The 12,878-nt window shown below is 38.6% G+C and overlaps 2 protein-coding genes across 2 annotated transcripts; both read left to right on the top strand.

Annotated features, from left to right (window-relative positions):
- The first annotated feature begins 7 nt into the window (after positions 1 to 7).
- si:ch73-382f3.1 (uncharacterized protein LOC100151273 homolog) lies at positions 8 to 4,736 on the top strand. The gene is made up of 4 exons (XM_023272868.3): positions 8 to 386; positions 661 to 820; positions 1,866 to 2,041; positions 2,201 to 4,736. The coding sequence occupies exons 1-4, from the start codon at positions 237 to 239 to the stop codon at positions 2,582 to 2,584; spliced, it is 870 nt and encodes a 289-aa protein (XP_023128636.1). The 5' UTR covers positions 8 to 236; the 3' UTR covers positions 2,585 to 4,736.
- A 3,306-nt stretch (positions 4,737 to 8,042) lies between these two features.
- selenop2 (selenoprotein P2) lies at positions 8,043 to 12,873 on the top strand. The gene is made up of 5 exons (XM_023272882.2): positions 8,043 to 8,151; positions 8,990 to 9,224; positions 10,059 to 10,271; positions 11,145 to 11,253; positions 11,970 to 12,873. Exons 2-5 carry the CDS (start codon positions 9,007 to 9,009, stop codon positions 12,315 to 12,317), a joined length of 888 nt encoding a protein of 295 aa, XP_023128650.2. The 5' UTR covers positions 8,043 to 8,151; positions 8,990 to 9,006; the 3' UTR covers positions 12,318 to 12,873.
- The last annotated feature ends 5 nt before the right edge of the window (positions 12,874 to 12,878 follow it).

Below are 12,878 nucleotides of genomic sequence, written 5' to 3'. Positions count from 1 at the left end.
AATATTTTATTCCTCAGAAAGAGTTTTAAATTATTTTCGTGAAATTTTACGTAAAAATTCTACCTGACCGAGGACCGGTTTCCTCGAGTTGATACTTGATGTAATAGCATTTTTTTCTTGTCATTACACCACGTAACCCGTTAGCTTAAAGTAATAATTTAAAAGCTGAGCTCCTTTGCCAGCCAGAAGCTAACTGAACGGTTTTGCCAGATTTCGCTGTGTTTTGACTGCGGGCGATGGGTGGCTGCTCCGCTCCGAACTGCTCCAACTCAACCAGCATCGGCAAACAGCTGTTCAGGTTCCCCAAAGACCCCGTACGGAAGAAGAAATGGGTGGTGAACTGTCGACGTGACTTTGAACCAACTCCTCACTCCAGACTGTGTCAAGTACGTTCACTGCAAACTGGCATATTTAGATCTTTAACTCTAGTTTATTAAGTATGAAGACGATCCAAAGTTAATGGATCACAACAATACTCCAACAAAATAAAATCAAAACTGTTTTTGTTAATTTTTTAATGGTATTTTGGCTTCCTATGTTTTAAATCCCCGTTGGCACAGCTAAGCTTTATGGCCGCTGTGTGCATGGATCTGTTGCTTTTGTATCATCATGGGTTGGATTAACTGCATGTCTTCTCTGTACCTGTCTTGTCTCCTCAAGGACCATTTTGAGCAGAGCCAGTTTGAGGAAATAGCCAGATCTCCGGCTGGGGGAAAGAAGCTGAAGCCTAATGCTATCCCCACCCTGTTCAGTGTTGGAGACCCTCCGTACCCCGCAGTCACCACCTCATACATCCTGATACCACTGAAACCTGAACCAGGTATTTCAATGTGAAGTACGGCTGAATAACAATAATGACAATAGGTTTCCAGTCAAAATCGCAGTTTGAAACAGCACAACTGCAAATTGCAAAGGTGTAAAATTAGGATATACATTATGCAGGAGATTATTATGACTTTTATTTAGCTTGATTGTAGAATGTGCAATACTGATGCTGCACCAGAGTCATGACTGTCAGAGTGTTTACAGAAAGGGTCCTATTGTTCTCCTACTGGGATTATTTTCTCTTATGTTGTACTTAGTTTATCTATTTACCACAATGCAGCAGCAGCTTTTGTAGTAACTCTGCTATCCCCTATTCCAATTTAAAAAATGTAGTTATAGTTCTATTGAACATTCATTCAGATGCAAGCAAGCCCTGGTTTCTTTTTCCTTTAATTATTTTTTTTTTGGTCTATTTTTCTTGCTCAATTTAGTTTAGATTTTTATTTTTATATATATATATATATATACACACACACACACACACACACACACACACACACACACACACACATATTGTGTGTGCATTTTTTTGTTAGTTTATTTATTGTTTTGCTTATTTTGTTTTCTATATTTTGGTGTTACGGAGTTAATCTTAAAGGTTAGCTGTCAAAACTGCTCAGTAAAGGAGTTTGTAGATAACAAACTAGAGATTAAAAAAGAGTCATTAATAGACTGTTCATCGTGTCGTTGCTGGATGTCTAAATGGGCCACCTTTTGGTAACATATATAAGAAATATTTATTAAAGAATTTGTGGCCGCCTGTCAGCTTATTTTGATGTTTTTCTGACCCCTTCTGGCCAAAAATTGAATAGTTTTTTTGCATATGGATGAAGCAGAAAAAGAATTAAAAATATATATGTTATTTTGTAAGTATTGAACAAAATGAAAACACAAGGGTTTTTTTTTTGCAGCAGCAGCTTAATAAGATATTTTGCATATACAGGACAAGTAAGGCATGTAAGCTGTGAGTGCCAGGTGCATTTTAAATATGTCAGATCCCAATGCTACAATGCTAGTGAGAGATTTCTTTGTGAATCTAGTGGAGAAGGAGCTGAACTTTGGGGACCACGGTTATGCCAGACGGACTCCTCTGCCCGGGCTGGAGGAGGAGGATGCAGACAGGACGGCTGAAGACCAGCAGCCCTGCACACAGTGTCAGCTACTGAAGAAACAGCTGGAGCAGGAGATGCAGCACACTGCAAGGCTGCAGAAAGAGGTAGGACATCTGCTGGTGTCTTTGTTTCTAATCACTGTTCTGGTATGTAGACACGGGACATTAGCCTAGTTATACCCCGGTTATGTAATTTTAAAATATAAATATCACGAAAGCAAAATCATATGTGTAAATGTGAGATGTCCTCTGTGTCTCTGTCAGGCAGAAGAGATGAAGAAGCGTCTGTATCGGCTCGACCGGATTGAGAAAGGTCTCCAAAACTTTCTGTACGAGGACCAGATCCGGGCCCTGTCCCTCACAAAACGTTCCCGTCGGGCCGTCTGGTCTCCAGAGACGATCCTGAAGGCCCGAAAGATCCGCTGTGCGGTCGGCACCAAAGGCTACGAGTACCTGAGAGAGATCGGTTATCCGTTACCCTCCTATAGGACTCTCTGTAACCGACTGGAGACTAAGATCATGGTGACGACTGACATGAGCTGCGAGGAGCTGGCAGAGCTCGGCCTCGGACTCATGGCCACGTGTGACAGTCCCACAGGAGCTGTTGGAGACAACGATGAGGAGGAACTGATCAGTGTTTTGTCCTGATCTGAGCAGTTTGCATGAATAACTGACTGAAGGGAGAGTTTGCCGTGTTAAACGTCTGCAGTGATAGAAGCTTCTCATGCTTCTCATCTCACCTTTGGAAGATTTAAGCATCAAATGTTTGCCTGTTATGACTGAGATGATGAGGTCACTGATCTAAAATGTCACCTGGTTGTGTTTGCAGTTTACACCATGAGATGTCTTTGCTCAGACTTGCGGTTTGGTTAGATTCATGCTTGTGGTGTTTGTTACCATGAAGAGCCACTATATGAGCTCGAACATGCGAGACAAGCATGCGCACCGTGTAGCCTACGATAATGCAGACTGTAATTTAGATGGATGGGACTGTGTGGACAAATAATTTGCACAAAACCAGCTGAATTTGTTGCTTGATTTTAAGTTTGTCACAGCTGATTCAGCAAGTATTTCACTGACTGTTTACATGCACAATTAAAGCTATTTTTGAGGATATTCAAGTGTACTGAGAACAGATCCACAGTAAAGTGTATTCTGACTCTTCCTGATACATTATGTAGACTTTGTTTTTCAGTAAAAACATTTATTACTTAGTGGCACAGTGTGTGTAAAGCAAAACTAGGGATATATGTCTGGGATGACATTTAACCCTCTGAACTCCAAGCAGTTTCTGAGCAGTTTTTTTTTTTACTCTTGGTGGGTTATTTTTCACTGCAATCTAAAGTTCTGCACCTCTGTGGAAACAGTGTCAAAGTATACCAAATTTATGATGCTGTAAGTCATAAATAAAAAAAGAAAGGTTACATTTTTTTTTAACTATTTATTTTACAACTTTCATAAAAAAAAAAAAAAACTGGCATCAACATGTGCAACATTTTTCTCAGTGTCCACAGCTGTCACTAACACTAGAAAAGAAAATGCAAGCTCTACATGTTAAAGATATTTTCCGACTTAGATTTATGAAGAAAATGTCCAACTTATCTCCTATCTGTTCTATGTAAACACAGCCTGCAGTTCAGCTGAATGTTCACTGAATTTTTGTTTTATGACTGTTGGTTATAGCTGAGTCATTTAGTGCTTCTCATGCTTTTGCTAAGGAGCTCAGATATTTTGTTTTTCGTCACAAGCTCTGGTGCGAATTTTAATTTTGATTAAAACATCCAGATTTTAAGCTTAGATTTCATTCGTTTTCCAGATGGAATCACTTTTGGCTCAAGGACAGACAACAGGTTTTGGGGTTCAGACGGTTAAATGTGAACTCTGGGTTTCAGGCTCAAGTCAGTTTCTTTAAATTACCTCTCTTTTTTATATACATATATTTAAATGTTATCAACAGAATTGGATTATCTGTAGCTTAATTTGGTCATATTTTCACAATGGAAACTTGCTGTTTTTAAAGAAGGTCCTAAAATCAATAGATAATGCTGGACTCACACTACAGGAGGTTCAGACTGATTTACCTCCGCTGCACTCTTCCTTCCTCGTTACTGACACTATTGTTATGATTATTTCATATTGGGATCAAAACTGTTTGATATTTATAAGTTAAAATTTTACAGCTTCATTTAGCAGACGCTTTTATCCAAAGCGACATGCATCTGAGAGTGGATACAATACATACATAATCAGGATAGTTACAATCATCACGCTCGGAGCAGTGGACAAACTGTAGCCCATGAAGCTAATGTTAGCTTCAGTTATAATATCTGTAGCTTACTTCCAGTTCTCAATGCACAAACCCTGTCCACCACATCTTTCCAAACATTTTCTCACCCAGACTAGTTTAGCCTTGTGCTTTTGTTTTGTCTAGTTTTTAATTCACTGCAAAGTATTATCAGTGTTACAACAAGTTGCACCGCCGTTTCCATTTTGTTTACATCTGTTTCCCCATGAGATCGCAGGAAGTGGTGCATCAATCCCTCTGAATTTTCAGAACTCCTGTAGTTTGAGCCCAGAATATGCAAGAAAAAAAGAAAAGAAAAAATCCTCTACTGGTAATTACCTGGTGTAATGCTACGATAAATAATCTGTAATTTCTGTGTCAATTGGTTCAGAATGTGACCCTTTGTCCTAATGTGATCAATTTTACGGTGTACTTGTAGTGACTGCAAAAGGTGTGGAAACAAAACTCAATATCCAAAACACAAGCATTGTGGGAAAATAAAGCGAAAGAATGACCTGTTTTTGTCATTGTGTGTTACTGTGTGAAATGGAGAAAGAGCATGAATGTTTCTCAGTCGCAGATGAACCTGCATTGTTGCCATTATTCTACTGGGTGCATTCGAACTGAAATGAAAGCAGCACAACTCCTCTAATACCACAGTAGTAACTAAATACTATCAGGTCACGTGTGTTGCTTCCCTCGGTGTTATCTGTACTCTGCATAAAACAAAGAGTTGCATTTAACTTTGGCCCAGGTTGGACTTTGAGCGAATCACTCGTGTGACAGATTAGATATTTGTTTTACTGCTGCCTTCTTACCCCAGTTGAACTGTGATGTAAAGACAGCATGAGATAAATGTTGACTTAAGGTTTGCAAAGATGTACAATGCTTAACAAATTTATCAGACCATCATCCAGTGTTGCTTGTTATTCTTGATTCATTTCTGGCTTCTCAGAGAATTCCAGTGTGCTGGCTCAAATTTGGGTAGAAAAGCGTGAATTCAGTTCAAAATGGTGAAGCGTAGGGAACTCCCTAAGAAAGACAGCTTGATTAAAACACTTCATGATGTTGGATGGTCTTTAAGACAAATAGGGCAAGACATAAAATGTTCTCACAGTGTGGTCAAGTATGCCTCGGACTCTATTGCAGACGCTGTTACTTACAAAATGTGCCAAGGAAGAGGCTGAAAACGAAAGCTAACTGAAGGAGATGTCAGATACTTCAAGATTTGAAGTACTGGGAATCCTCAACTGGTTGAGTGGGCGACCCATGAACAGGGGCTATAATTCCCAACGCAGGCCTGGGTTCGACTCTAGCTCATGGCCCTTTGCTGCAGGTCTTTCCCCCATTCTTCTCCCTACTTTCCTGTCCAATAAAGTCAAAAACAAAATAACTTCCAAAAAAGAGTTTTGAAGTCCTAGAGACAGAAGGAAGACCACTGCTAATCTTCAGGTAGAGATTAATGCTTCTATATCAGAATCTGAGGAAGTCTCCAGAATGACCATAAGCAGATGATTGAAGGAACAAGGCTTAAAGGGAAGAATAGCTGCTAAGAAGTCATTATTGAAGCCTGCAAACATCAAAAAATACCTAAAATTTGCGAGGGAGCACAAACACTGGACTGTAGATGACTGGAAGAAGGTACTCTGGGCAGACGAGTCCAAGTTTGAACTCTTCAGTCGGCATCGTCGTGTTTATATCCACAGAAAAGCTGGAGAACGTTTTGATACTAGATGCATTGCATCCACAATGAAACATGATGGAGATTCCATTATGGTATGAGGTTCCATTTGTGGAACCAGCAAATGAGTTCAAAAGGATGGCATCATGAACAAGAAGGTCTAAAACAACATCTTGGTGCATCATGGAATCCCTTCTGGATGGAACCTGATTGGTCATGGGTTCATATACCAAGAAGACAATGACCCCCAAGTAGATTTCAAAGCTGAGCAGAGATTACTGGACCAAGGAAAAGGAATCTGGAGTACTAGAACTGATGGACTAGCCAAGTCAAAGTCCTGACTTGAATTCTATTCAACAGGTCTGGAATTTATTGAATTCAAAAATAGATTGCACAAAAGTTTCATCCAATGCAAGTCTCTAGGAACAACTAGAAACTATTTGGAACTCATTAACAAAAGAGCCTCAAAAAGTACCTAAAAACAATGCCAGCAGGAATGCAAGCTGTTATCAGGGCCAAAGGAAATCATACAAAATATGAAGATTTTTGGTTAATGTATGTGATTAAGGACTATTTAGTTGTTCTGGTTCGTTATTTGCCTAAGAAATAACAATACAATTTTTAGTTTGAAGTACGTTTTTGGACAGATTTCTAAAATATTTGTGTTTTCAAGTTTTTATTTCAGGTGGTCTTATAAATTTATGAAGCACTGTACATAGTTTATAGTTTCTACAAGACACGTACACAGTAGAGTTTCCATTCCTGCTCCTTCAACTGATAACAGGCCTTTGCAGAACATCTACCACTGTGACCTTCTCCTACTGACTGTCATTGATTTTTGCCTCCTGTCAGAAATGGAGCTGTGGGTTTGTTTGCTACGGTGGCATTCACCTCTACACAGTCCAAAGCCTGGCTCATACAGTACAGTCAGTGTTATTCAGTAATACGATCAATAGCACATATAAACAAATGCAGGCACAGCATACAAACATACATAGGAGGTGGAATGTTTTAGCGTGTTCGCCAGGCTTATCGTAGTGTCTTAGCATGCTAACTTTTGATGATAAACACTAAAAGTAAAGTACAGTTGAGATGGAATGTGGTTTTGTTGAGTTTTACTGATAGTAGTTGATAAGCAAACATTGAGTTTATATAATTTTGATCGAATGATGACACTACATGAAAAGTTAAAGGTTATAATTGAAAACTACAAACTACTGGTGGTGGCAGCAGCAAAGTCAGATGGCTCAAAGTTCATCAAGGTTCATCCTCTGGGCACTACAAATGAATTTACCAGATAGCATGGTGGTCCATTCAGTACTTGGATAAACATTTCAGTTATTATCAAGAGAGCCAGCCACATGTTGCCACTAGAAGAAAGTCAGATGGTTCAAAGTTTGTAAAGGTTCATCCTCTGAGGACTACAAATACAACTATCAATTATCATGGTAGTCTGTTCAGGAGTTGGATAAATATTTCAGTCATAATCAAAAGAGTCAATCTCATGGCGCAACCAGAAGAAAAGCCAAATAGCTCAAAGTTTAAAAAGGTTCATCCTCTGGGGACCACGAATATAACTACAAACTATCATAGTGGTCCATTTAGTACTTGGCTAAATATTTCAGTCACAATCAAAAGAGTCAGCTTCATGGTGCCACTAGATGAACAGTCAGATGGCTCAAACTTTATCAAGGTTCATCCTCTGAGGACTACAAATATCATGACCAAATATCGTGATAGTTCATTCAGTAGTTGGATAAACATTTCAGTCAATATCAAAAGAGTCAATCTCATGGTACGACTAGAAGAAAAGTCAGACGACAACAAAAATTATTAGGATTCATCTCCTGAGGACCATGAATGCCTGTAAATATTTGGTGTCAATCCATCTACAGAAGAAACTATTGAGATATTTCACTAGAAAACAGACAAATATTGACAACATGGTGATACCAGATTCAAAGATAAGGGATTTTATTTTATTTTATTTTTTTACCAAAGTTGCATAAAATATGTGCTGAAAAAGGTCAATTAAACATTTTATGAGTCACTTTTTTTTAGCTCAGTTTGCACAGATGATTTAGACGCTTTCAAATTAAAGTCCTTTGCCACTGCAGATATCTCTCCCTCCCTTTCTCTCCCCCTCTCTCTTTCTGTTTGATTTGGGGGAAGTGCTTAGTGAACCTCAAAGGCTTTAAAAACAACAGGGGTTTACTGTCTGTGTAAGTCCAGGACGGAGGGAGGACAGAGGTAAGACTTTCTGTTTGGGCTCAAATTAGTGTTTCTATCCTCATAAATATCTGCCTTTATTTTGAATAGTAAACAGTAACCGATTGCTAGTTTTTCACTTTCAAATTCTTACATTTTTATATATGAGTTGTTGGGTGTTGCATAAGAAGTCTTATATTAAAAAAAAGTCTAAATGTGTACACTTGTAATTGTTGAATTCAGTAGGTAGCTGCTGCTTCTAGGAACACAAATTTGTGCTTTCATGTTGGCAAAACCTTAGCATTTGAGATTGGTTTTCAAACAATGGCATCCTGATCAAATCTGGATTTTAACAATAAAACACAAAGACAATTTGAAATACCAAAAAAGCCGCAATTTTCAGACAAACAGCGGTCCAGATTTTGTTGGTTCAGACAGTACAGTTTGTGTCTCAGCCTCTCTTTGTCTCGGTGGCTGCCAGCCTGTCTGTCCATTTGCCCCCGACATTCTTCTGTCTGTTGGCTGCCCACCCCATAATAAACTCTTTTCCCAGATTATCTCCACATGTGATGAGAGAGACAATGAGGGTTTACTCTTTTAATTATTTTGGGATCAGACCGACTGGCCATTTGGTTTTGAGGGTGGGCGGGGAGGGAAGACTGCCAATGATTGAATCCCAGACTGGTCAGTCTGCACGTGCTGCCTCCAGTCCACTGACTGCAAACAAAAACAATATAGAGGCTTTAGATCAGCTTTAATCCTCTCCTGTGCCACAAAGCCATAAAAATATCACACTGATAGCTACATGTTCTTGTCTGAAACATGCAAAGCGCTCTTTAGCCAAACTTACGAGGATTATTACACATATCTTTGTTGTCAGGTAGCCGAGGAGGGACGATGCGTTCTTTCTGGCTGTTCGCGGCCCTGCCAGGTCTGCTGTGGGCCTCACAAGTCACTCTGTTAGTGGAGGGAGACAATGATGCCTCCAGGATCTGCAAACCTGCCCCCCACTGGGACATCAAGGGATATGCACCCATGCAAGAGCTGCTGGGAAATGTGGTGGTGGTGGCGCTGTTGAAGGCCAGCTGACAGTTCTGCCTCACTCAGGCCTCCAAGTAAGAAAAGACTCTAATAGTTAAACTGTGATGCAATTAGTATTAAAGGGTCGATATATAATTGCGACACTTTTTGCAACATAATTGACATTTTTGCAGTTTTCAGGCCTAAAATCAACATGGCCGCCTATAACCAAACACCACATGACATTTTCAAGGAAAGATTCTTCTAAACATTATATATACAGTTGAGTAAAATTGAAATTGAAAGTTATTTATAAAGATATTGTAGTAAACCTGTTGACATGTGATAAATCCACATGTCAACATTTCATGATTAAAGATCACAAAAGCATAACCCTTGTAGCATATAAATGATAAAACTCACAGCAGTTTTTACAGCTCGGTTCTAAGTTTGGATAAAAACACAAAATAGTGCATTTTATAACTCACAAAGGACAAAGTCGCTGCTTGGAGAAAGACACCCAAAGGCAGCATTACTGGTGTTGCACAATCAGTGTAGAAATAATGTATGTGCGGAATGTGATGTGACAATTTTATCTGGATTTCTGGATTTTTTCCATTACATTTTTTTGAGTTAAGACTGTTGCAATTTAATGCCTAACAAATTTGGTTACATCAATAAACTTTGTCTTTTACACTCTTTTATTTCTTTAAAATGCAAAGTAAAAAAAATTAAACTACAGATCTGTGAGGTGTAAGTGGATTTGCAAACTCTCACTAACACAAACTGTGAATCACAAATTATCCCGACGTGAAATCTCATCCAGTTTAAAGCACCACTGGTTTACAATACTAAAGTCCTAAAGTCAGTGTCTTTATTTTCCTGTCTGGATCAGCAGTGAGGTGACATGGTTCTGCTTCCACCCGTAGGATCGGAGGCCTGCGTGAAAAGCTGAACCGCAGCAACATGACAGAAGTATCCTTCATGATAGTGAACGAGCGCGAGGCTACTTCCAGAGCCATGTACTGGGAGCTGAAGAGGAGAGCGCCCCCTGGAATTCCTGTGTATCAGCAGGCTCCTCTGCAAAGTGACGTGTGGGAGGCTCTGGATGGAGATAAAGATGACTTCCTGGTCTATGACAGGTAAAGTTGGCCTCATTTTCAGAACTTTTAGATTAACCCTTGTGTTGTCCTGCGGGTCAAAATTGGCCCATTTTAAAGTTTGAAAATGTGGGGAAAAAAATATATTTTCACAGTGAAACTTCTGATGTCCATATTTTCCACATTTTTGGGAAATCTTTAAACATTTTTTGGTGGAAAAAAGAAATGTTAAAAAATTTCTGGAGAACATTAAAAAAAAAAAAAAATAAATCCAGCAAATTGTGTGGATTTTGGTAGATTTTTTTGTGAATGTTCTTAAAGAAAATATTAGAAGTTTTACTGATATATATGTAATCACTTTAGATATTTTTAGGATTTTTTGGAAGATTTTTAATCATTTTTTGAAAAATATTTACAAGAATTTTCTTGACAAATTTTTATTATTTTTTTTTAAATAAAACTTTCAAGGGAAACTTTTAAGGAATTATTGGAATTTATTTTCTTCCTGAAGGTTTTGCAAATTTTCAGAAATTTGGAGAATTTTTTTGCTGAATTTTTGGATTTTTTTTCAGACAAGGAAACAATATTTTTGGTGCCTGTAAATGAGGACAACAGGACGGTTAAATGAAACGAGGATTTCAGCTCTTTGATAAGCAAAATAATGCATATATTTTAATAACACCTATCCAACCACCAATGTCTTGATTATAAGATAATTTTCAGTCTGTTGCATGCATAACTAGGGCTTATCTCACTATGTAAATGTGCTTCTCAGTAACAATCTTGAAATCTGATAGGTAAAAACCAAACCATGCCATGTCCATGTGCATCATTTTACAAAAAATAAGGAAGGAGACAACAGAATTGCAGTGATTTCTATCTCTTTGATTCTTTCTCTCTCTCCTTTTCCTCCAGGTGTGGTCTCCTCACCTTCCACATCGTGCTGCCCTACAGTTTCCTGCATTTCCCCTACGTCGAGGCTGCAATCAGAGCCACTTACCTGAAGAACATCTGCAATTGCACTGTGAGTAATTACACTAAAGACGCACCAACTCACAGGAGTGGTTTTGAATAGCAACACCTCAGATTTTCAGGGTTTACTATGAATTCCTGGTTATACTCCTTAGAATTAACCCTCCTACTGTCCTAATTTACAGGCACCAAAAAATATTGTTTCCTTGTCTGAAAAAAAAACACAAAAATTCTGCAAAAAAATTCCCCAAATTTCTGTAAATTTGCAAAACCTTAAGGAAGAAATTTCCAATAATTCCTTAAAAGTTTCCCTTTAAAGTTTTATTTTAAAGAAATCCCCCAAATTTGGTAAGAATATTCTTGTACATATTTCAAAAAATGAGTAAAAATCTTCCAAAAAAATCCTAAGAATATCTAAAGTGATTATATATATATCAACAATAAAACTTCTAATATTTTCTTTAAGAACATTCACATAAAAATCAACCAAAATCCAGTGAAATTTGCAGGATTTTGGTAGATTTTTTTGTGAATGTTCTGAAAGAAACAATTTTAACATTTCTTTTTTTCCACCAAAAAATGTTCAAAGGTTTCCCAAAAATGTTGAAAATGTGGACATCAGAAGTTTCACTGTGAAAATATATTTTTTTCCCACATTTTCAAACTTAAAACGGGTCAATTTTGACCCGCAGGACGACATGAGGGTTAAAGCTGTTCTCGTGGACCGCTTTAGGTATGAAGATAGTTCCACTGTATTTATCTTTTCAGTCCAATTCAACTTCCTGGAGCGGCGGGAACAACATCACAAGGAACGGCACGGTTCAGTTTAACCAGACAACAACGGCACCCACCGAGGATCCAGACTTGGGAGACACAGCGAGGAAGGGGGCTCATCGCCACAAAAGCCATCACGACAGTCATCATCACCCTCATAATCACCACCAGCACCAACATCCCAGCAGCCAGAATCAGCCTCAACGCCAGCGTGACGCGAGTCAGAGTAAAACCCGTCAACCTGGTCATCATCAGCATCACCACTCCCATCCTCAGCATCATCATGATCACCATCATCAGCATCATCAGCATCAGCCCGCTAACCACACTGATAATAAATAAGATCCCAGTTCAGTTTCTTTAATTTGCTTCTTTGGTTAGTTTTGGATTTAGAATAATGCAGTTTGCAAAGCAGCTGAATCTCTTCTAAGCTGTAATCAGATTGTGGTTTCTCCGCCGCCGTTTCTACACTTCATGCATCTCCGTGTGGATAAATTAACCAGGTCTGCCTGTCTTCTCCCATTAATGAAGTCTGCAGTGTAAAACCTGCCTGCAGGAGGCTGTAGATGGATGTGTGAGGAGAGACGGGACGATCTACGGTTATTTTCATCCACGCTGAGATGCAGAATAGTGTTCATGGCTGCTGAGCAAACCTTAGTCTGGTTCCTGTTTACAGTGGATTCAGCTCTCATTTTATTTCGTGAACGGTTTTGCAGCACTAACACACACTATTAATCACTTTTGCATGTTTTCTGTGTTGCTCATTTTTCTTCTCATGAACTCTTTAAATGTAGAATAAACTTCTAGACTGTTATTTTGGTTTTAACAGCAGATACATGTAAACTGCGATTGTATCACATTTCACCTCTAAAAACATTAAAGCTGATATTAACTTTTACGTCT

The sequence above is a fragment of the Amphiprion ocellaris genome, chromosome 10 (genome assembly GCF_022539595.1).
Source record: "Amphiprion ocellaris isolate individual 3 ecotype Okinawa chromosome 10, ASM2253959v1, whole genome shotgun sequence".
Taxonomy (NCBI): Eukaryota; Metazoa; Chordata; class Actinopteri; family Pomacentridae; genus Amphiprion; species Amphiprion ocellaris.
Note: the sequence above shows the minus strand (reverse complement) of the source record. Positions and strands in the feature narration are given on the sequence as shown.